We start from the raw sequence: 20,892 nt of genomic DNA, 5'->3' as shown, positions 1-20,892 counted from the left end.
TAAGCAGTTTACTCTCCCTATAATGTGTGACAGGCATTATTACCAGTGGCTAAAAAGATGGATCTTATAAATCAATTTAGAATAGGATGACCACTGGCAGAGTAGTTTGTCTTCTAAAATGATAGTATCTGGGCAAGCTGGGTGTGACTGTCACGAGGTATCAGAACTCACCAATTCCCATTCTTCTTCAAAGTCCATATACATGCGAGGTAGCCCTACATCCTTAGAGGGTCAGGATGGGACTTTTGCTTTATAAGCCACACCTCAGGCCACAGAGTGATCCAGAAACCAAGCCAGCTGGTTCATCTCCAACAGAGCTAACTCCAGGGCCACTAAGTCCCTGTCTCCCTTGGGACACCAGTGACACTCCTGGCTCTACTGTAGTCACACACTGTGCTCTTGGCCCACCAGGGGCTCTGGTTGCAGAGAAAACGCTAGAACAGGGAACACAGCTTCCTCAATAGGGAAGAGGTATGAGAAGGCTGGTCTTAGGACACACACACAAAATACTATTGAAAGCCTATTATTCTTTTGTGAATTAAAAAATAACAATAAAAGATAACTCACCCTCTTTAATGTGAATGTCAATTGTTTGCTGCCAACAGTGGTATCGGATACACTCAACGTCCCATTTTTTGCTTCAATTTTCAAACGATCTTCAAGTGTTTTGCTACGGGAAATTTAAAAGAATGCCACATTAATCAAAATTATGTTTTAATTTACTATTTGAAACAAGTTTTGATTAGAATTGATTGCAAAGAAAAATGTTTACACATGTAAATGAAAATATCATTCACTTAACACAATAAATTGAAAGAATTAGGCGCACTCAAATAGTCATTATTCATATTCCAGAGATAGACTGTAAAACAATGACTGGCAAAAACACCCACTAATTTAATATCTTAAGTGGCAGTATCAAACACTTCAATGCCTGCTACTTTTCTTACTAAAATCAATCATATTTCTGAAGACCAAATGCAAAGAGCAATCTACTTCTGAAGCCTGTAATTGACCATAATGGTCAATGGCATTTATGATATAATGATATATTTAAACAATACACAAATTCGGTATGTGAGTATTTTAGCCACTCGTCCACCTTTTACAAAAGGAATGAGCACAAATTAAGTCCTCCAGGTCAAGTCACAGAGAAGAGCTATGATAATTCTTATTCTTCCTTCACTCAGTCTTAACTCAGTAGACTGCAAGCCATCATCCCACAGCATGAACAGCTTGAAACATGAATCTGTCTGATGACACTGAGAGAAAACAAAAGCAATTACACTTTGGGTAATTCCACCTGATTCAGCTCTAGTCACTGATATCTCTCCAGGTATCTTCCCTTTTAGTTTCTTACTTGACTTACTCTTTCTGACATACTTTATCCCAAATTTAAATCTCATTTCATTTCTCTTTTTTTTTTTTGAGACGGAGTCTCGCTCTGTTGCCCAGGCTGGAGTGCAGTGGCCGGATCTCAGCCCACTGCAAGCTCCGCCTCCTGGGTTTACGCCATTCTCCTGCCTCAGCCTCCCAAGTAGCTGGGACTACAGGCACCTGCCACCTCGCCCGGCTAGTTTTTTTTTGTATTTTTTTAGTAGAGACGGGGTTTCACCTTGTTAGCCAGGATGGTCTCGATCTCCTGACCTCGTGATCGGCCCATCTCGGCGTCCCAAAGTGCTGGGATTACAGGCTTGAGCCACCACGCCCGGCCTCATTTCATTTCTTGATCACATTTTCCAAAATTTTCTAGGCTCTCTTTATATAATCTGTGTCTCTGTTACAGTCTGCTGTGCCCTGCATTTCACTGTTATCTGTATAATTAACACAACCCCCCTCTGCTTTCCAATAAAGAGGTTAAGTATGAATTTTGTACCCGTTATATGAAACTTCACTGAATGTTATAATAATTTTTTATTATAAACTAGAACACTGGCCCTTTTTGTTAACTTGGTTTAGAGGGAAATAAACTGAATTAAGTCTAATGATATATATTTTCAGTATGTTTAAACAGTTACTTTAACTTTTCTAGAAATGGCTAAAGCAATAGATTCTTATTCCCCTGATAAGACTGAGATAGATGAGACGGAAGACAAAACAAAGAATATGGTTCTCTTCTATTCTGTTCCCTCCTCAAAAATAGTATACTCCGTCTCCTGCCCTCCGTGCCCCAAATCACATTCAACGCAGCCTGTTAAAGTGAAGGCTAAGAAACCTGACTGAAGAAAAAAAAAGTCTGAACTGTGTGAAAGGGTCTTCTTTTCCCTGAAATACGGTCTTTGTAACTAATCACTGAGGAGAACACAGCTCCTAAATGATCCCCCAGACAAAGTGATTCTTCTTTGAAATTCTGAAGCTAATGTTTGATGTTCACACCATGAGAAATTTATCTCTAGTTTGCAACTTGTAGTAACGTACTAAACACACATTCTTTATATAATTTGAGACATAAAGTGGTTAGCATAAAAGTGGCACTCTTTTCTAAGCAATAATGTTATTAAGAAGCACTTTTAAAGTACTTTTCATCTTCAAAGTTCTTTATAGACTAACTAATTAATCCTTTCAACATCCCTGAGACAGAAGTATTTATCCTTTATAGATGGCAAAAAAGGGAGGTAAGATGTGAAACGACTTGCTGCAGGCCACGTAAGATTCAGTTCTAAGCCAGATTCCAGTTTCAGAATTGCTGGTTTCCAGGCGAGTGTCAGGTCATACTTGATTTACACAGTTTTGTTCAGGAAACTTGTCCATTAAGTATTCTCAATGACAAGCTTCCACATGACAAACGGAATGAAATTAAGATTTAGGTTAGCTTTTTTTCTCTTCTAACAATTCAAAAGTAAAGTGTAAACGGACTGTAGTGTGCATGTGAATTATGTGAGCCTCAGCAAATTCCTCAACCTGCTCATTTCATTCTTCTTTCTTTTCATAGCTATAAACTCTGAGGTTTCAAAGTTAACAGGGCTGCTGTGCCTATGGAGTAGCCATTCTTTTATTCCTTTACTTTCTTAATAAACTTGCTTTCACTTAAAAAAAAAAAGTTGACAGGAATTCCAAATAACTATATAACCATTGAGAGAAGATGGTATACAGAAAACACTAATTTAGGAAGAAAAAGACTTTTCCAGTCAATTGTGGGCAATTATTACTCTGTTAAGAATGATCTTAATTCCTCCATGATAGGGCATACACATTCTGGGGTTTCTCTCAATGTACTTTCAATGTGCACTTGTAAAAACTTGTTCTGTCTAGGCTATTTGGAAAGACAAGCTGAGTTTTGGAACAAACCATGGCAGAAGATCAGACACAGAGACCATGTGTGGAGATTTCTACATTAAAGAAGTTCCACTTCCCTCCCTTTGAAAGTCAGTTTACTGAAAGCGTTTGCTAACCAGCAGTTCCACAGCCTGCTTCTTGAGTGTGACTTTGGTTAGAGATGACCTAAGTAGACACTGCTGTAGGAACACCGGGAAACTCCTTATTCAACAGAAAAACAAAAGGGAGAACACCACACTGCATGCGCTTCTCAGCATGTTTCTTCCAGGACACTGGCAGGTGGCAGAGGAGGACTGCAGAACTGGCCTTTCCCTCCCCCTCCTCTCCCCTTCCCCACACCCCGCCCCTACTTCTTTTCCCTGCCTAGGCTTTACTTTAGGTCTGACGGCCATGGGGGACTTTTTCATTGGTTTATAGTAAAGGATTCTAGGGGAAAATCTAATTGGAACAAGTAGATAAAAACAATCCCCAAATTTGTGATTGGTAAGAAAACAGATATAGGCTTTACAATGTTAAAAGTGGGTAGAATTACTCAGTATAGAACGTAGAAAGCTCCCAGGGGAAGAAACAAGATTATTAGTATATTTATCTTAAAATAAAAAGGAAAGTGGGCAGAAACTACAAGGAAGAAAATCAAATTAAATATTTAGATGCACCAGGAAGGTTGACTGATTTACTTTGGGGTTTTAAAATATGAACACACGTGCACACACACATATTAAAACGTAGTGCTCCTCAGATGAGAGGTTTTGAATCCCGCTGCAGGGAAGGGGCAGTGTGGGGGGTGGGGGTCATATTCATAAAGGCATGTGCTTCAGGACAGAACTGAGAAGAGTTAATTAACTCTAATTAAAGGAGCCCCCGCTCCACAGTCTATACCGGAGGGAATAAATTAGAAAATGGAGAAAGAGAATCCGCAGATAAAGGATTAAGTATTTTTTAAATTTAAGTACTTTGCTTTAAATAACTACCTCGGACAAATATTTACATATGCCATAAAGTTTACTAAAGACTTTATTTGAATGCTTTCTGTTTCCACGTGTTGCTTCAAAGGCCCTATTTCAAGAGACTGAAACTCAGGCAACCATCAAATCTGATGTCTCTTCTACAGGCATAATGAAGATTTAAAAGATTCCTAACATCCGGCGATGCTGGAGTGTGGGGAAACAGGCGGTCTGGCCACAGTGCAAAGTGCTCAAGCCTTTTTGGAGGGTGATTTGGCAGTCTCTATCACACACCCCTGCTGATCCAGCAAACTCCTATTAGGAATATACTCTAAAGAAATACTTGTCCGTATGCATACATATTTGTGACTGTGAAAAGGGTAAGAGAAAAAGCAGCAACCTAAACACCCACAGTTAGAGGAATAGTTACATAAATCACAGCACATCCACCTTATGAAATATTTATGCAGCCAGAAGGTAAGCCTACTGAACTTATAAAGAAACATTTCTAAGACTTGCTGTTAAATGAAAAGAGCAAGTTAAACAGTATAATTAGGCTGGGCACAGTGGCTCATGCCTGCAATTCCAGCACTTTGGGAGGCTGAGGCAGGAGGATGTCGTGAGGCCAGAAGTTCAAGACCAGTCTGGGCAACAAAATGAGACCCCAACTGGACAAAAAATTTAACAATTGTGGTGGCCTGTAGTCGCAGCTACTCAGGAGGGAGGGCGAGGTGGGAAGATCATTTGAGCCCAGCAGATCGAGGCTGCAGTGAACCATGATTGCGCCTCTGCACTCTAGCCTGGGCAACAGCATGAGACCCATCTCAAAAAATAACATAAAGAATATGAACCATTCACGTTAAAGAAAAAAAGCTACAGGTATGGATCTGTGAGTGTGGACACATATAGGAGTGAACGTCTTTTTAAAGGCGAGAAATATGGTGCGCACACAGCCGTGACCTCAGGAAGGGAGGTGGGGGATGGGAGAGGCTTTAACCTTCAGTCCACACTCTTAGGTATTACAATGATAACATGCCTACATAGTACTGAGGACATATTCATTGAGTAATACAAGATTCTCTTTTCAAAAATGTAAGTCTGGAATTTAATTACTTCCCAGACTAGATTTTTAAATGCTTATATTAAAACAAAGCTGCATTACCTCAGCTCTTATCCACTATCAGAGGAACGTGAGCTGAAGAGTAAAAACACGCCATATTAATTAACAAAGTGGATAATGTTGCAGACATGATAAAAAGCTCACCCAAAGCTACCAAGCTACCCGGTGAAGAAGATGAGCTCCCCAAAGGCAGGAACTGTCTTAAACAATTTCTAGGACCTACCACAGGGCATTTGAAAGCATTCAAATAATGCTTTCATAAATGGAACTGAAAGGCTGCCTGGCAGCTAGTATTGACTACCCAAGAAGAGAAGTTATCCCCATCTACTGAAATGTGGAGAGTTTTCATTCTAAGGACTCTCTTCTTCCACTGTTCACCAACGCACACAGCTCCACTCCTATACTTTGCAGGTCACGGCTGCTCCAGATACCAGAAAAGGTTGATGTGCCCAGATTCCTGAGGCCAACAAGCATGGCCTTCCCAATCTTTCTACCTCTAACCAGAATTATGTCCCCTATGTCCATGCATCTGGAGTTCTTTCCTCCGTGTCTCTGAGGATGCACACCTTGTCTTTTCTGAAGCTCTCCTTACCTGGTTCTCGGGCCCACTGCCACCCGGTTCCTTACCAGATGTTACTTTGTCAATTGACTCAATTCTCTCAATTCCTTACTATCCCCTTTCTGTGGCTGAGTCTTCTCTGCCTACTAACAAATCATGTCTCTCGAGTCTATAAACCGCTTCCCATCAAGTTATTGGCTTTCATCCCTTTCTTTCACTACCAAACTTCTTGAAAGACTTACCTACACTAACTGTTTACCGTGTTTTCTATCTCCCAGTCACTCGTCTCTCTACTGCAGTTGGCCATTTGGCGGGACGGAGAAACAGTGCCAGTGAGGCCAGCTGCATACTGGCCTTTTCCCAGCCTTCGTGCCTGGGCTTCTCTGCTCCGCTGGGTGGCAGGACCACTCCCTTGCCTCAGACACGCTCCAGGTTTGGCCCTTGCCAGTTTTCCTCTCAGCTGGTTACTGCCCATCTTCTTTGTCTGCTTTCTAACAGAATTCTTAGTCCTAGGCAATCAGTACCTCTGTGAAGTCTCTAAAATTCTATGCAAATACATCACAGGCATTTGTAATTTTCTCGAGAGGTGTATGGTATGGATTTTATCACAGGTTCAAGTAAAATAATTGTTTTTCCCCAAGGTTCCATTCTTAGCCCTAATGTTACTCTATACAATGATAGTAAATCTCTTTTCATTCTTGACCACAAGATCTTTTCATGATCTTGACCACACAATAAAGGCTGGTATCTCTCAAACTGACATCTCCAGCCTCCTCTTCCTGGGCCTGATGGACATTGCCATTGATTTACTGAATGTGACACAGAAGACGCATGGGCTCAACCCAGCTCATTACTTTTAGCCCTAAACCTACTCTGCATTCTGTATTTTTTACCTCAAGGGCAACATTGCTAGACATCTCCACATCATCCCTGACTATTCTCTTCTCCTTTGATATTATCAGGAACCGACGGTGGAGTTTGTGCCCATTTTTCTTTCTCACTCTTAGTCTTCTGGTCTGTCTGCTCCTCTCCACCCCATTATTCAGGCCTGTGGCCCTTCTAACTGGGATGATTCTAATAGTTTGAGAGCTGGTCTCTGGGTGTCCAGCTTCTCCGCACATTGTCTTTCTAAAATGGAGATATTTTGCTAACGGGTTTCTGGGATTAGGGACTTCTTATGCCTATGCTTTTATTTGCTATAACAAACATGTACTGCTTTTATTATAAAAGTACTTATAATACTAGGGGAGGGGTTAGAATAGATTTGATCCCATTCTTCTAAGCTGTTCAGATTGTGGCTTTCCAGTGCTTGCTCGGCCACCCCTTCAGGCACCCGGTGCTCTGGCTGCAGGAAGGCACCCCCCACCCTTCGAACGGCCCGCCTGTGGCTGTGCTGTGCCTCTGCCAGGAATGCTATCTTTCCCACCAGCCCTGAGTGCCCCACTCTGCATCTTTCCACAACCAGTTTCCATATGACTTCAAGGCCCCCCAAATTCAGCTCCTTCTTTCTTATGGTCTTTTCCCATGAATGCTTCAGGTACACAGGCCACGTCTTTCTTCCCATCCCCTGGGTCTAGAATGCGGGTCTGCTCGCACTGAGCAGTTGATAAATGCTTGATGAATGGGTGGTGGAGAGGCTGATTAAGTGGATGAACAGACTCACAAATAACGTTAGCACACTGTAAGGCATAAAAATACATGTCAACAGACACACGTTTATCTAAAGCCATATGACCACACCAAGCAACGCAGACAGCTCACTCAAGTCTCCAGTTACCATTCATGATCCACCTTTCCCTTTATAGAAACAGTTTTAAAGCTGGGCAAGTCCAAGTCAACATTTAAATAGAACACATTCAATCTGATGTTGTCTCTTGTTAACTGGCTTGCGGTAACTTGCAGAATAAACATACAGAGTCACTTTAGTTCTCTGAAGGATCATGGTTTAATGCTTCACTAAATACTCATGTAAATATTATCACTTGTATAGTTCTCAAAAAGGATGTTTAACTTAGTGATATTTAACTTAGTAAGAATGTTTAACTTGGTGATATTTAACTTAGTAAGAATGTTTAACTTGGTGATATTTAACTTAGTAAGAATGTTTAACTTGGTGATATTTAACTTAGAATGTTTAACTACAGTTTATTCACCTCACTATGGTTTATTCTTAGATATAAATTTTTATTCCCTTTGTTTTATACTTCCATTTCCTACTACAGCCCCCAGGCAAAAGGAAGAATGTTAGAGAGATTAGTCAGACCGCCTACCCCCAAATCACAGCCTCCTGTTGCCGTGGTCACACTCAAAACAACTGCTCCCAGATTTTCCTGGTCAATGGCTATGGGGAAAATGAGTCCTTTCTCAGCAGATTTTGAAGGAGTAACTTCTGAGTTGCCTGATGTGTTGTCACGGCAAAGAAGATTCAACTTTCAGCAAGTATTTCTCAAGTGCCCACTCTATTCTAAGTACTTAATCAAGAGCCAGAGATAAAGCAGTAAATAGAGCAAGACAAAAACAGCATATACTCAACAAATAAATTTAATCCACAGAACCAGAACAGCACAAACCAAGTAGGACTCCCAATAAAACACCTACACATAACAGCTGTATAAAAAGTGAGGCTGCACACACTGCTGGAGAATGTAAAATGGTGCAGCCTGTGCACAAGTTTGCCGGTTTCTGAAAAGGCTAAACGTAAGAGTTACTATATGACCAGCAATTTCTTCTGATTCTTACACATAGATGAAAACATATGCAAAACACATGTAAAACTGTATAAACCAATGTTTGCAGCAGCATTATTCACAATAGCCAAAAAGTGGAAACTACCCACGTGTCCATCAACTGACGAAGGAATACATAAACTGGTCTACACACACTGGAATATTACTTGGTAATGAAAACAAATGGAGTGCAGTTGTCCCTTGGTATCCACTGGGGAATTGGTTCCAGGACCTCCCTTGGATACTAAAAATCCATGGATGTTCAAGTCATATAAAATGGTGTGGTTATTTCCATATAACCTGTGCACATCTTAAATTATCTCTAGATTACTTATAATACCTAATACAATGTAAATGCTACATGCATAGTTGTTATACTATTGATTAGGGAATAAAGTCAAGAAAAAAGTCTGTACACGTTCAGTACGGTTACAAATTTTTTCTGAATATTTTCAACCCATATTGGTTGAATCTATGGATGAGGAACCCTCGGATACAGAGGGCCGACTATACCAACAGATGCTACAACACGGATGAACATTAAAGACACTGTGCTAAGAGAAAGAGGCCAGCCACAAAAGGCCACACATCGTACAGTTCCTTTTACATGAGATGTCAGAATAGGCAAATCGATAGAGACAGAAAAGTAAACTATTGGCTGCCTCAGGATGGGATATGGGGTGATGTGGGGTGACTGCCCATGAGGCATGGGGTTTCCTTTTGGGGTGACGGTAATGTTCTAAAATTATGGTGATGGTTCCAGAACTCTGTGAATATACTAAAAACCAGTGAACTGCATGCTTTTAGTAGATTAATTGTATGTTACATAAATTATATCTCAAGAAAGTTGTTATTTTAAAAAGTGAGGTTGGTCAGTAAAGAAAACATCTTCAAAAGATATCAAGAACACTAGAGTTGACCCTCGAACGACATGGGTTTGCACTGTACTGCTCTACTTACACACAGTTTTTCCAATAAAAGTTAACACCATTACTTGCCTCCCCTGCCTCCCTTTCACTTCCTCCTGTTCTGTCTTTGTCCCTGAGACAGGAAGACCAATCCCTCCTCTTCTTCCTCCTCAGACTACTCCACATGAAGACAACAAGGATGAAGACCTTTACAATGATCCTCTCCCATCTAATGAATAGTAAATACATTTTCCTTTCCTTATGATTTTAATAACATTTTCTTTCCTCCAACTTATCTTATTGTATGAGTACAGTATACGATACATAGAACATACGAAATATGTGGTAATTGACCCCTGACTGTTAAAAATTCTGGTCACTAGTAGGCTATTAGTAATGTTTTTGGGGATATTCTAGGATCTAAGTCACCAGGAAGGTTTAAAAAAAAAAAAAAAGTTTTCGAGAAATCAAAAGTTGTATGTGTTAGGTCTAGACTTTCTAGTGAAAATAAATAAGTAACACAAAAAGTTAAATGCATGCATATATATATATATCTTCTTTTTTTTTTTTGAGATGGAGTCTAGCACTGTTGCCAGACTGGAGTGCAGTGGTGCGATCTCGGCTCACTGCAACCTCCACCTCCCGGGTTCAAATAATTCTCCTGCCTCAGCCTCCTGAGTAGGTGGGACTACAGGCATGCACCGCCACATCAGCTAATTTTTGTATTTTTAGTAGAGACAGCATCTCACCATGTTGGCCAGGATGGTCTCAACTCCTGACCTCATGATCCGCCCATCTAGGCCTCCCAAAGTGCTAGGATTACAGGCGTGAGCCACCATGCCCAGCCTAAATGCACATTTTTTTTTACTTTCCAGGGCATTGGCACTCCTAGCCCTCAAGTTGTTCAAGGGTCAACTCTACTAGCTTCTTTATTCATGGACACATCTTTTGTTAGTTCATCAGAACCAGAATTTTGAGGTGCTTCTGAATTCTAAATTGAAGGATTCACTACCTCTGGTGTTGCAGATACTTGCTAGAAGATGGTGAAATAAAGATGAGTAAAATACATCTCAACCCCAGAAACAATTCCACCTGTTCACTGATGTCCTCCCCACCCTTTTCCTCCTCCCACTTCGGAAAAAACACCTTCTCCTGCATGGAGAGCTGGGAGCTGGAGAAGTGCAAGGTACAGAAATGTACTGACCCCAAGCTAACACCTCGTTTATTCTGCCCAATCCTTCTGCTCCACCTCAAGACTGCTCCCTTGGCTCCCCAGACATTCCAGTTATTCTTTTAAGACACCTCCCGTGACTGTCTATCATATTCCAATCCTGTGCATCAATACTTTGCCTAAGAATTCTCAAAGCAGAGAATTGCATAATTTAGAGTTTATATACAACTTGGGCTTGACACCTAGCTTGTTCCTCATGCAGACTCTTGACAACTGAAAATTATTCAAATAAAACTACCTTTTCTGGGGAAGGTTAATTTTTTTGGAGTGGGGGTAAATATAACATAAAACCTACCATTTTATTCATTTTTAAGTAGACAGTTCAGCAGCATTAAGTACATTCACACTGTTGTACAACCACCACTACCAACTACTTCCAGCACATTTTCATAATCCAACCTGAAACTCTGTACCCATAAAACACTCGACAACCACCATTCTGCTTTCTGCCTCTTTCTACATATTTGCCTATTCTAGAATACCACTCTTTTTCATCTCTCAATTTTCCTGAAAAAGACTTAAAACTTCTGGCAAATTTTCCAAGTAACTTTTTCAATAACCAGGTAAAGCGAGATGGGGTAAACATAACCGAGGTTCTAATTTTTTAAAATAACTTTGTGAAGAAGCAGAAAAGTTGTCATCTCCTAGCAACCACTGTCCAAAAGGCTTCAAAGCACCGATCTGTAGGGCACAGAATAAGTATTTGTAGGTGAGGGAACCTCATGGGGAAAAAACAAGGACAAGGAAAGTGTGTGGCTTTTGCAGCTTAAAAGTGTTCCACTGATACTCATAAGGCTACCTCTACCCTATATTTTACTGCATGTAAACTATACCTCAAAAAGTTGTGACAAATAAGTAAATCCCCTAGAGACCAATGTACTTCAATAGCAACACTCCCCTCAGGCCTCCTGCGTGCTTCCCTCACATCACCTCCCACATGGCCTTACCTCCCGCTTCCCTTGTCCCCTCTACCCTCTGCACCTCCATCATCCAAAGACAGAAATGTCATCTTTAGGGCGATGTGCCAGAGAGGAAAAGCAAGGGCTTGGCTACATGTCAACTGTGTACTCTGGCAGTGCTACTCACTTCATCAGTTTCTGCTTTGTGGCAGAATCTTTGAAGCTTCTAAATTCTTCTCCTGCTTTGATCTCATAAAACTGGGGCTTTAGGACTGTCTGCTGGTCCTCCTTGAGTCGTTCCTGTCGCTTCACTTTTTCCTCCTGCTGGAGGAGTCTGCGTTGCTTCCTGACCTCTTCAACCCAGGCTTTTTCATCATCTGAACTCTCCGAACTTTCTGCATCACTCGGTTTTCCTTCCGGCTCTTCCTCCTCTTCCTGAGAATAAAAATAGTAAGCAGCAACTCCTTTCCCCCAAACACAGACCCCTTGTTTTCTCTGAAGCAGCAACTGGCCCATTAATGAGTGCCTAACAGCTACTCTACTGCATGCATCAGGAGAAATGCCTTTAATTAAATAAGATAATACTCCTAAGCCCAATGTCAATCACTTAATATGGAATTAATTACATCTCAAGTATAATCGAAGACTCTTCTAACTTACAAAGAAAACATTGTATTAAAGAAACAGTAGCAAATTCTAAATGATAAGGAGTACATTACTTTTTCACGCAGTTCTTGTTGCTCTAAGAGTCTTAGCTTCTTTTTCCTTTTTTCACTAATTTTTGAAACAAGTGGATTCAGAAGCCTGAATTCTTCACTCTCTTCATCTACTTGGAAGTCAGGGTTCTCAAACATAACTTTAAATCGATCATCGGTGAGAATACTAGGAAGACTCTATAAGGAGGAAAAAGTATGTAAAAATTTAAGTTAATATCTGATTAAAATTAGACCAGAAATATGGTTTTAAAACACTGATTCTATTATAAATTAATAAGCGGCACGAGGCATACATTATTAACTCATTATGAAATTTCTTCCAGGACTTCCATTGTGCCCCTAGGTTTCAGCTGCCACCACCAAAAGAACCTCTACTAATCTACTTTGCAGATGATCTACACCAGTTGGCCATTACACACAATGAGCTAAGAATGAGTCTTTTGGCTAACTTTATGCTTAATGCATTAGAAAGAATTTCTTCAATTAACATTTTAATGCAAAAAGTACCTTTCAAGAAAATAGGTAAGTTTTTAAAACATGGCTTTTATTATTTTTTAGAGACAGGGTCTCACTCTGTCACCCAGGCTGGAGTGCAATGGCACAATCACGGCTCACTGCAGCCCCAACCTCCTGGGCTCAAGTGATCCTGCCACCTCAGTCAGCCTCCCAAGTAGCTGGGACCACAGGTGCACCACCGCACCTGGCTAATTTTTTATTTTTTGTAGAGATGGGTCTCACTATGTTGCCCAGGCTGGTCTTGAAGTCCCGGGCTCAAGCAATTTCTGATGCCTTGGCCTCCCAAAGTACTGGGATTACAGGTGTGAGCCACTGTACCTGAAAACAGGACTTTTAAACAAAGCTTAGTTACTACGCTGACTTAAAATAAGCAATTCTTTCAACTTCAGATTCCAAAACTGGGAGAGGAAGTATACAAAGTCAGTAACTCACATGGTGGGATGGAGGAAGCTGGTGATGTAAGTTTACCAATTCCAGCTGAGTTACTGGGAAACAGAAGGGACGTTTCCATCTCCTACCGGGTGATTTCATTAATATTTCCCCTCAGGTCAACTAACTGTTGTCAAAGGATATTGTGTATCCTTCAGACACAAAAACTTTGGCTACTGAGACCTATTTAGATAGCTCGGGACTGACACTAAATTCCTTTTTATTTGTACCATTTTCAATGGAAAGTTTTCTAAAACTGTACTGTAAACTTAACTGTTCACTTAAGTAGATGACAGAGAATCTTACACATTTAGGACTGTCTTATCGTTCCTTCTCTGCTATAGGCTTGGAAGCCAGATCAAACTGCCTACTTAGAATTGTTTGTCAATCAGAGTAAACAGCCCTGAACACTGCTGGAAAAAGCTGACCTGTTTGTGATGGACTCTGACTCTGCTGAACAGACTACTTTACTATTTCTCCACTGTTGAGAGTAAATAAGGTTGCAGGCAGTTGAGTTCTGACTATTACTTGTGATACTGACAGACCTATACAAAAGTTTAATAAATCATAAGATATTAAGGAACTTGGCCTGTTTATTATTTGTATATACCTAAAAACAGATAAACCCTTACCTAAAATTCTGAGATATTAAATGCAACAAGTCTTCCCTGATTAAACATCATTTCCAAGAAAGACTTAGGATGAAGGGAAAAAGAAAGGTAAGATTGGGTTCCTGATCCTAATCTAGTAAGGAAGAAAAACACTGCAAACACATTTGCTACCAGGCCCCTTCTGAGGGCTGCTCGGTAATGCTGAAAGTGTCACAGGAGAGGACAGATAAAGGAATCCCAACAAAAGACACCCCAGGAGGGGCCTTGGGGGGTGTGGCATCAGGGAGGGGGCTTGAAAGATGAGGTTTCAACAAGTAGAAATCTGAAGAAACAGCATTTCCAGCCGACAGAAGTGGTGAATAGTCTGGTGACATAAGAATGATGCAATTTCAAAAACAATTTTTTGATCAGGCCATACTGTAAAGGATTTTAAATACCATGACTGTTATTTTGAAGATATAAGGGGAAACCACTAGCGAAGAGGAGGAGGGGGAGGAAGAAGAGGAAGAGGAAAGGGAAGAGAAACGAAGAAGGAGGGAGACAGGGAAGCAGGGAGGAAGGAGAAGATGGATGATCAACAGAAGTGTGCTTCAAGACTCTTCAGATGACAGAATTGTGCTTCTGGCCAGGTGTTGGTTCACACCTGCAATCTCAGCACTTTGGGAGGCCAAGGTGGGAGGGCTGCTTGAGGCCAGAAGTTCGAGATCAGCTTGGGAAACATGGTGAGACGCTGTCTACACAAAATATAAAAAATTAGTCAGGCGTGGCAGTGCACGCCTGTAGTCCCAGCTACTTGGAAGGTTGAGGTAGGAGGATCGTGTGAGCCTGGGAAGTCAGGGCTGCGGTGAGCTGAGATCATGCCATGCACTCCAGCCTGGGTGACAGAGAGACCTTGTCACAAACAAACAAACAACCCAAAATTGTGCTTCAAGAGTCTGCAGCAGCATGATGTCTGACGGACTGCCGAGTAAGAAGTTAGCATCATGAGAAGACTAAGAAGCCATTTTAAGAAACTGGCGAGAGAGATGGTCTGAATTAGGGCAATGGGAACAGTTTTTAGGAAAGAATAATTGTGAGATACAGTTCTAAATTAGAATTGACAGATCCAGCTATGGAGATAGGAGGGTTAAGAATTAAAAGCGGTTAGAAACCTCTCTCATACATGTAGCTTAAGCAACCAGAAAGCTGGCGACAGTGAGTTAGGATCCATCACTGGTGAGCATTAGGAAAAAACGCAGGGGTGGAGTAAACGGGAAGAAATCACGCTCCGTTTAGGGCTGCCTATGCCTGTGATACAGGGAGAAGAGCACCAGGATTCGGACGGATACCACTAGGTGTCTGGGAACTAGGCGCCATGTCTCAGGAGAAAGAAGGGGGCTATCATGTAAATTTTGGAGTTATCTGTAGGTATCGGACAGGTGATATTGTCAAAGATATTTTCAAATGAATACCTAACTGCCTATTACACATTTTCAGGTTAAAAAAACACCAAGGGCAAATATTTTCTTTTCATCTTACTATATTTATTAAAGTAATAGTCATATTTAATAAATAGATAAAATGTTACAAAGACTATGTATGTTGCTGGTATTAAGCTTTTTTTCTTAATTTAAAACAAATCAATTGCTTTGCCTAAAGACAAGTATGCTTTGGATGAACAACTATAAAATAAAACCTCTTCTGACCCATCTGTAAAAATATTTCCTTCAGGGTTTTTTCCTAGTCTGTTTGTTTTCACAGCTGTCTTAAGGAAAAAAGTAGGATAAGGTATAGCTATTAATGTTCTATAGGAGCTTACAAGTGTCTGGCTAGTGATTCATCCTGTAAACACCTGTCTACACATGCTCAACTTTACCATTAAAATACAGAAAACATTAAAGTACTGTCCATACCACAGTCCTACCTGGAAGAATGGTATCTGTCTACCTGAGTGGGATGCCTATTATTATTTTGTTCCACATAGTAACATATATGAAGAATGACTGCCATTTGAAACAAATTAGTTCTTTTTTTTCTTTTGAGATGGGGTCTTGCTCTGTCACCCCAACTGGAGTGCAGTGGTGTGATCTTGGCTCACTGCAATCTCTGTCTCGGGTTCAAGAGATTCTCCTGCCTCAGTCTCCTAAGTAGCTGGGATTATAGGCACGTGCCACCAGAGCGGGCTAATTTTGTATTTTTAGTGGAAACGGGGCTTCACCATGTCGTCAGGCTGGTCTCAAACTCCTGACCTGGTGATTTGCCCGCCTAGGCCTCCCAAAGTGCTGGGATTACAGGCGTGAGCCACCGCACCCCAGCCAATCAAATTAGTTCATTCAATGCTATGATACCTATGAAGTTAGGCTGGTACAGACTTCTGAGTAAAGACGGTAGCTTGCACACTAGTATCTTCTTCTCATCTCTCCTAAAACCTCACTAGAACAACAGAAAAGGAGCTTTTTAAAAAGGACATAAACCCTCAAAAGAAGGAAAGGAAACAGGGGTAATAAAAATTTGAGAGTCAGAAAGAAAGCCTATTTAAAATCACACCCCAGCTCTGGAAAGCCTGGTCCTGGCCCTTTCCCACTGAGGAGTTGTCTGGCTGGGGTTGGCACTGCAAGAGCAAGAGAAGTGTGCTGGCCACAAAGAGGGGAGGACAAGGCTGGCACGTGGGGGTGAGGTGCCCTCTGGAACCCTCCAATCTCTTGTGACCTACGGTGGTCAGTTCTAGGAATGCTGGTAGCCAGGCCTTTACCCCCAAGCAGGAGGACCTGACCAGCCAAGAGAAAGACTTAAGAGACAATGACATGTGCAGCGTCCTTCCCCAAATAGACAGTGTGGCCAAGTCACCGCAGAGTGACTGAGGGACCCTGTCCCCACCTAGAGTTTTCATTCACTTTTTAAACTCTTATTCCTCACTGCCAAAAAATAACTATGGATCATGGCAGGAAAAACTAATAGAAATTTTCTTTCAAGAAAATTCCCCAGCACTGAAGACCGAACTTCTAGACTGAGATGGGCTTGCAGCACAGTACAGTCGTTTTGTGTGAGGTTTCCCAGGACGCTTCCTCTTTCTGTTATTTTAGAGAAGCAACTCCTCTAGCAATTTCCCAAGGAAACACAGCATTTAAGGGGAATTGGCTGCTGTTGAGAACTTGCACGTCTGAAAAAATTTACCATACTCTCATATGGACTGACTGCTTGTCTAGGCTGGAAACTGTATTTCTTCAGGAAACTGAAGGTTCTTGTAATTCTCTGTCCAACATGGGTTGAGGTGAACTGAATCCACAGGATAATGGCAAAGGGAGGTCCCAGGATTAGAAGGTGACCAGGCCAGAATGGAATGGGGTAGAAAGTTCTAGAAGCAACTTCTTCAGGAAGGTAAATAAGTATAAGTCTAACCTATCTAAATACCTCAAAATAAGACTTAGATAACTGGCATAAATTGGGGGTTGATTAGTGATAACTACATAGAAAACAAGCAAGAGAGACAATTATTAACTTCAAAGGACACAAAGATTGAACAAGAAATGCAGTCACAGATTGCTACTGACTCAGCTAGAAATAGCACCTACATAGGCCAGGCATGGTAGCTTGTACCTGTAATCCCAGCACTTTGGGAGGCTGAGGTGGGAGGATCTCTTGACCTCAGGAGTTGGAGACCAGCTCAGGCAACACAGTGAGACCTCATCTCTACTAAAATATATACATACATATATATTAGCTGGGTGTGGTGTGCATCTGTAATCCCAGCTATCTGAAAGGCTGAGGTGGGAGGATCACTTAAGCCAAAGAGACTGAGGCTGCAGTAAGCTATGATTTTGCCACTGTACTCCAGCCTGGGTAACAGGCCCTGTCTCAAAAAAAACAAAAGTTACAACAATGTAATGCTGAATACCAACTTAATCAAAATCACAATATAGCTTCCTTGGAAAGGAAAGTTATCAAAAGATAATGCCTAACACTAAAATGTTAAGAGGTAGGACGACAGGCAAGAGGGAAGGAGGGAGGAGACAGAGAGACAGAGAGACAGATTCATACCAAAATAATCAGCTAAAAAGGCAAAAGTGGTTGTCTGAGAAGAGGTGAAAATGGAGGAAGGGGGAGGGAGGAAAAGGGGGGGACAATGGGATGGCCTACATTCCTAAGAAACCTTGGAGAAATGTTTAGTTTTTTTTGTTTTTGTTTTTGACAGAGTCTCACTCTGTTACTGGGCTGGAGTGAAGTGGCACGACCACGGCTAACTGTGGCCTTGCAGGGAGATCGTCCCACCTCAGCCTCCTGAGTAGCTGGGATCACAGGCATGCACCACCACACCCAGCTAATTTTTTGTAGAGATGCAGTTTCGCCACGTTGCCCAGGCTGGTCTTGAACTCCTGGGTTCAAGTGATCCTCCCTGCTTTGGCCTCCCAAAGTGATGGGATTACAGAAATTTTATTTTATTTTATTTTATTTTTGAGATGGAGTCTTGCTCTGTTGCCCAGGCTAGAGTGCAACGGCGTGACCTTGGCTCACTGCAACCTCTGCCTCCCAGGTTCAAGCAATCCTCCTCCTGCCTCAGCCTCCCAAGTAGCTGGGATTACAGGTGCGCACCACCATGCCCAGCTAGTTTTTCTATTTTTAGTAGAAACGGAGTTTCACCATATTGGCCAGAGTGGTCTCAAACTCCCAGTCTCAAGTGATCTCCCTGCCTTGGCCTCCCAAAGTGCTGGGATTATAGGTATGAGCCTGTAATGTTTGTGTTAGGCATTGTGTCCAGCCTGAAATATTTAGTTTTTAAAACTATGTATGTATAACTGTAATTTTTTAAAAAATTGATACTAAAAAAGCTTTAAAAATAATATTTTGGATGTAAAAACTAATCTGATCCAACCCAAAGTATTTTTACCTAATTGTATTCCCTAGACAGATGAAGTATTACTTTAATATAAGTTCTTAGTGGTATTTAGTGATTCTTGAAACTGCTAAAATATCTCTTCCATGGGTTTCTAGCCACAGAATACCCATGGCCTAGAACAGTGGTCCTCAACATTTTTGGCACCAGGGACTAGTTTCGCAAAAGACAAGTTTTCCACAGATGGTGGCGGGGGAGCAGGGGTGGAGGGCGAGGGAGTTTTGGGATGATTTCAAGCGCATTACATTTATTGTGCACTTTATTTCTATTATTATTACACTGTAATAATAATGAAATAATTATACAACTCGCCATAATACAGAATCAGTGGGAGCCCTGCACTTGTTTTCCTGCAATTAGAAAGTCCCATTGGGGACTAATGGGAGAGAGTGACAGATCATCAGGCATTAGATTTTCCTAAGGAGCAGGCAACCTAGATCCCTCGCATGTGCAGTTCACAATAGGGTTCATGCTCCTATAAGAATCTAATGCAGCCGCTGATCTGACACGAGGTGGGACTCAGGCAGTAATGTGAGTGATGGGGTGTGACTGTAAATACAGATGAAGCTCAAGGCTCACCTCCTGGTGTGCAGACTGATTCCTAACAGGCCCCAGAACAGTACCATGGCCTGGGGGTTGGAGACCCCTGGCTTAGAGATCTCATGCACAGTCCTGCCTGAGCTGTTGCAGAATGCAAGAAAAGTACATTCATCAGAGACTTTAAGGCCACAGCCAGAAAGTGACAAAAAAGGCTAATATACAAAAAATGATACCTGTAGGAAAAACAGCTCTAATCAAAACTCATACCCTCACAAATCAAACAGATCACAGATGCCCATGCCTCTCAAAGCTGTTTGTGCCTACTGGGAATTCAACACCTATGTGTTGAAAGAATAAATACATTCTTTTTTTTTTTTTTTTTTTTTTTTTTAAAGAGATGCTGTCTTGCCCTGTAGCCCAGGCTGCAGTACAGTGATGTGATCATGGCTCACTGTAGACTCAAACCCCTGGGCTCAAGCAATCTTCCCGCCTCCCAAGTATTGGGAACACAGGCATGAGCTACTGCACTGGTCCTTAATTGTTAACTAGAATTAATACAACCAAAATTTCTGAGTTTGGATAATGTCCACTGACTGACATTATGTGGTGGGCCACCTCCCATTTGAGGTTCAATATCAACCATACAGTAAACATCTTACTAGATTTTTGTGTTATCAGTGGCAGCAATATTTGGGAACACTTTTCACTGTCTCCCTCCAGTAAATTTCAGCTGCAGACAAGGCAAAACATACCTTTCAAATTGGTATTGCAAGACACCAACTTTCAAATCAGGAGGTATCACAGCTAGTAAAGCTCTCAAGCTTTTGAGGAGCTGAGTTCAAAGGAGAGACTAACGATCTGCTGATGGGACTTAGCAATTCTTTCAAGTATTCTTTTAAATTATAATGAAGGATTCTTTCCTTAATTCATGAGTGATTTCTACGATCTTCACTTTACCTAAGATGAAACTGTTCAACAACAAATTATACAAACTTTTTCTAAGCACAGCCTCAGATTTTCAAAAGACCATATATAAATATTTCTGGAATGAAACTGAGCTCTGATAATAGGTCTGATTTGGGCTAGGAAGTCACCAAAAAGCAGATTAGGGGCACATTTTACAAATACTACTCTTTGGAAGAATTCTGTTATCACGTGATATGGCTACAAAGATCGCATTTCCAGCTATGAAGAGCTGAAGAGAAACTGCTGTTTGATGGAAGAAGATAAGAATTTCTAAGGTTCTTCCTCCTTTTCACTGGAAGTAAAATGGTACACGGCTTGGTAATTCTCTACAGGGTGACCCACAAATAGGTTCTAAAATAATCAAATGCCATCCTGATAGTTAATTAGAGAATATGTAGCAACAAAATGAGCGAACACCAACGGAACGTAGATGTGCCTGGAGATAACAGAAAGGCAAGTCCTTGATTCGCACAGTGCCAACAGGAAGGAGTAGCCAAGGAATGTAGTTAAAGAATACCAGGTGCCCCAACAAGATGGTTCAAATTTCAGTTATCTCTGTTCATCAACTGAGTATGTGCATA

General features: G+C 41.3%; 1 protein-coding gene and 1 long non-coding RNA gene across 3 annotated transcripts in view; one reads left to right on the top strand and one right to left on the bottom strand.

The window, feature by feature from the left end:
- Positions 1 to 20,892, bottom strand: part of NOL10 (nucleolar protein 10) — a 114,917-nt gene that overhangs the window by 5,886 nt on the left and 88,139 nt on the right. For both annotated transcript variants that reach the window (XM_050753907.1, XM_050753908.1), the window contains 3 exons: positions 12,383 to 12,556; positions 11,851 to 12,098; positions 568 to 670 (listed from right to left, as the gene is read on the bottom strand). In XM_050753907.1, the coding sequence (XP_050609864.1) occupies positions 568 to 670; positions 11,851 to 12,098; positions 12,383 to 12,556 (525 nt within the window). The remainder of the gene's footprint in view (positions 1 to 567; positions 671 to 11,850; positions 12,099 to 12,382; positions 12,557 to 20,892) is intronic.
- LOC126933802 (uncharacterized) lies at positions 12,018 to 13,767 on the top strand. Its single transcript, XR_007718727.1, has 4 exons — positions 12,018 to 12,113; positions 12,455 to 12,572; positions 12,703 to 12,901; positions 13,669 to 13,767. It is a non-coding gene; the product is annotated as an uncharacterized LOC126933802 (long non-coding RNA).

Source organism: Macaca thibetana, chromosome 13 (assembly GCF_024542745.1).
Source record: "Macaca thibetana thibetana isolate TM-01 chromosome 13, ASM2454274v1, whole genome shotgun sequence".
NCBI classification, from domain to species: Eukaryota; Metazoa; Chordata; class Mammalia; order Primates; family Cercopithecidae; genus Macaca; species Macaca thibetana.
Note: the sequence above shows the minus strand (reverse complement) of the source record. Positions and strands in the feature narration are given on the sequence as shown.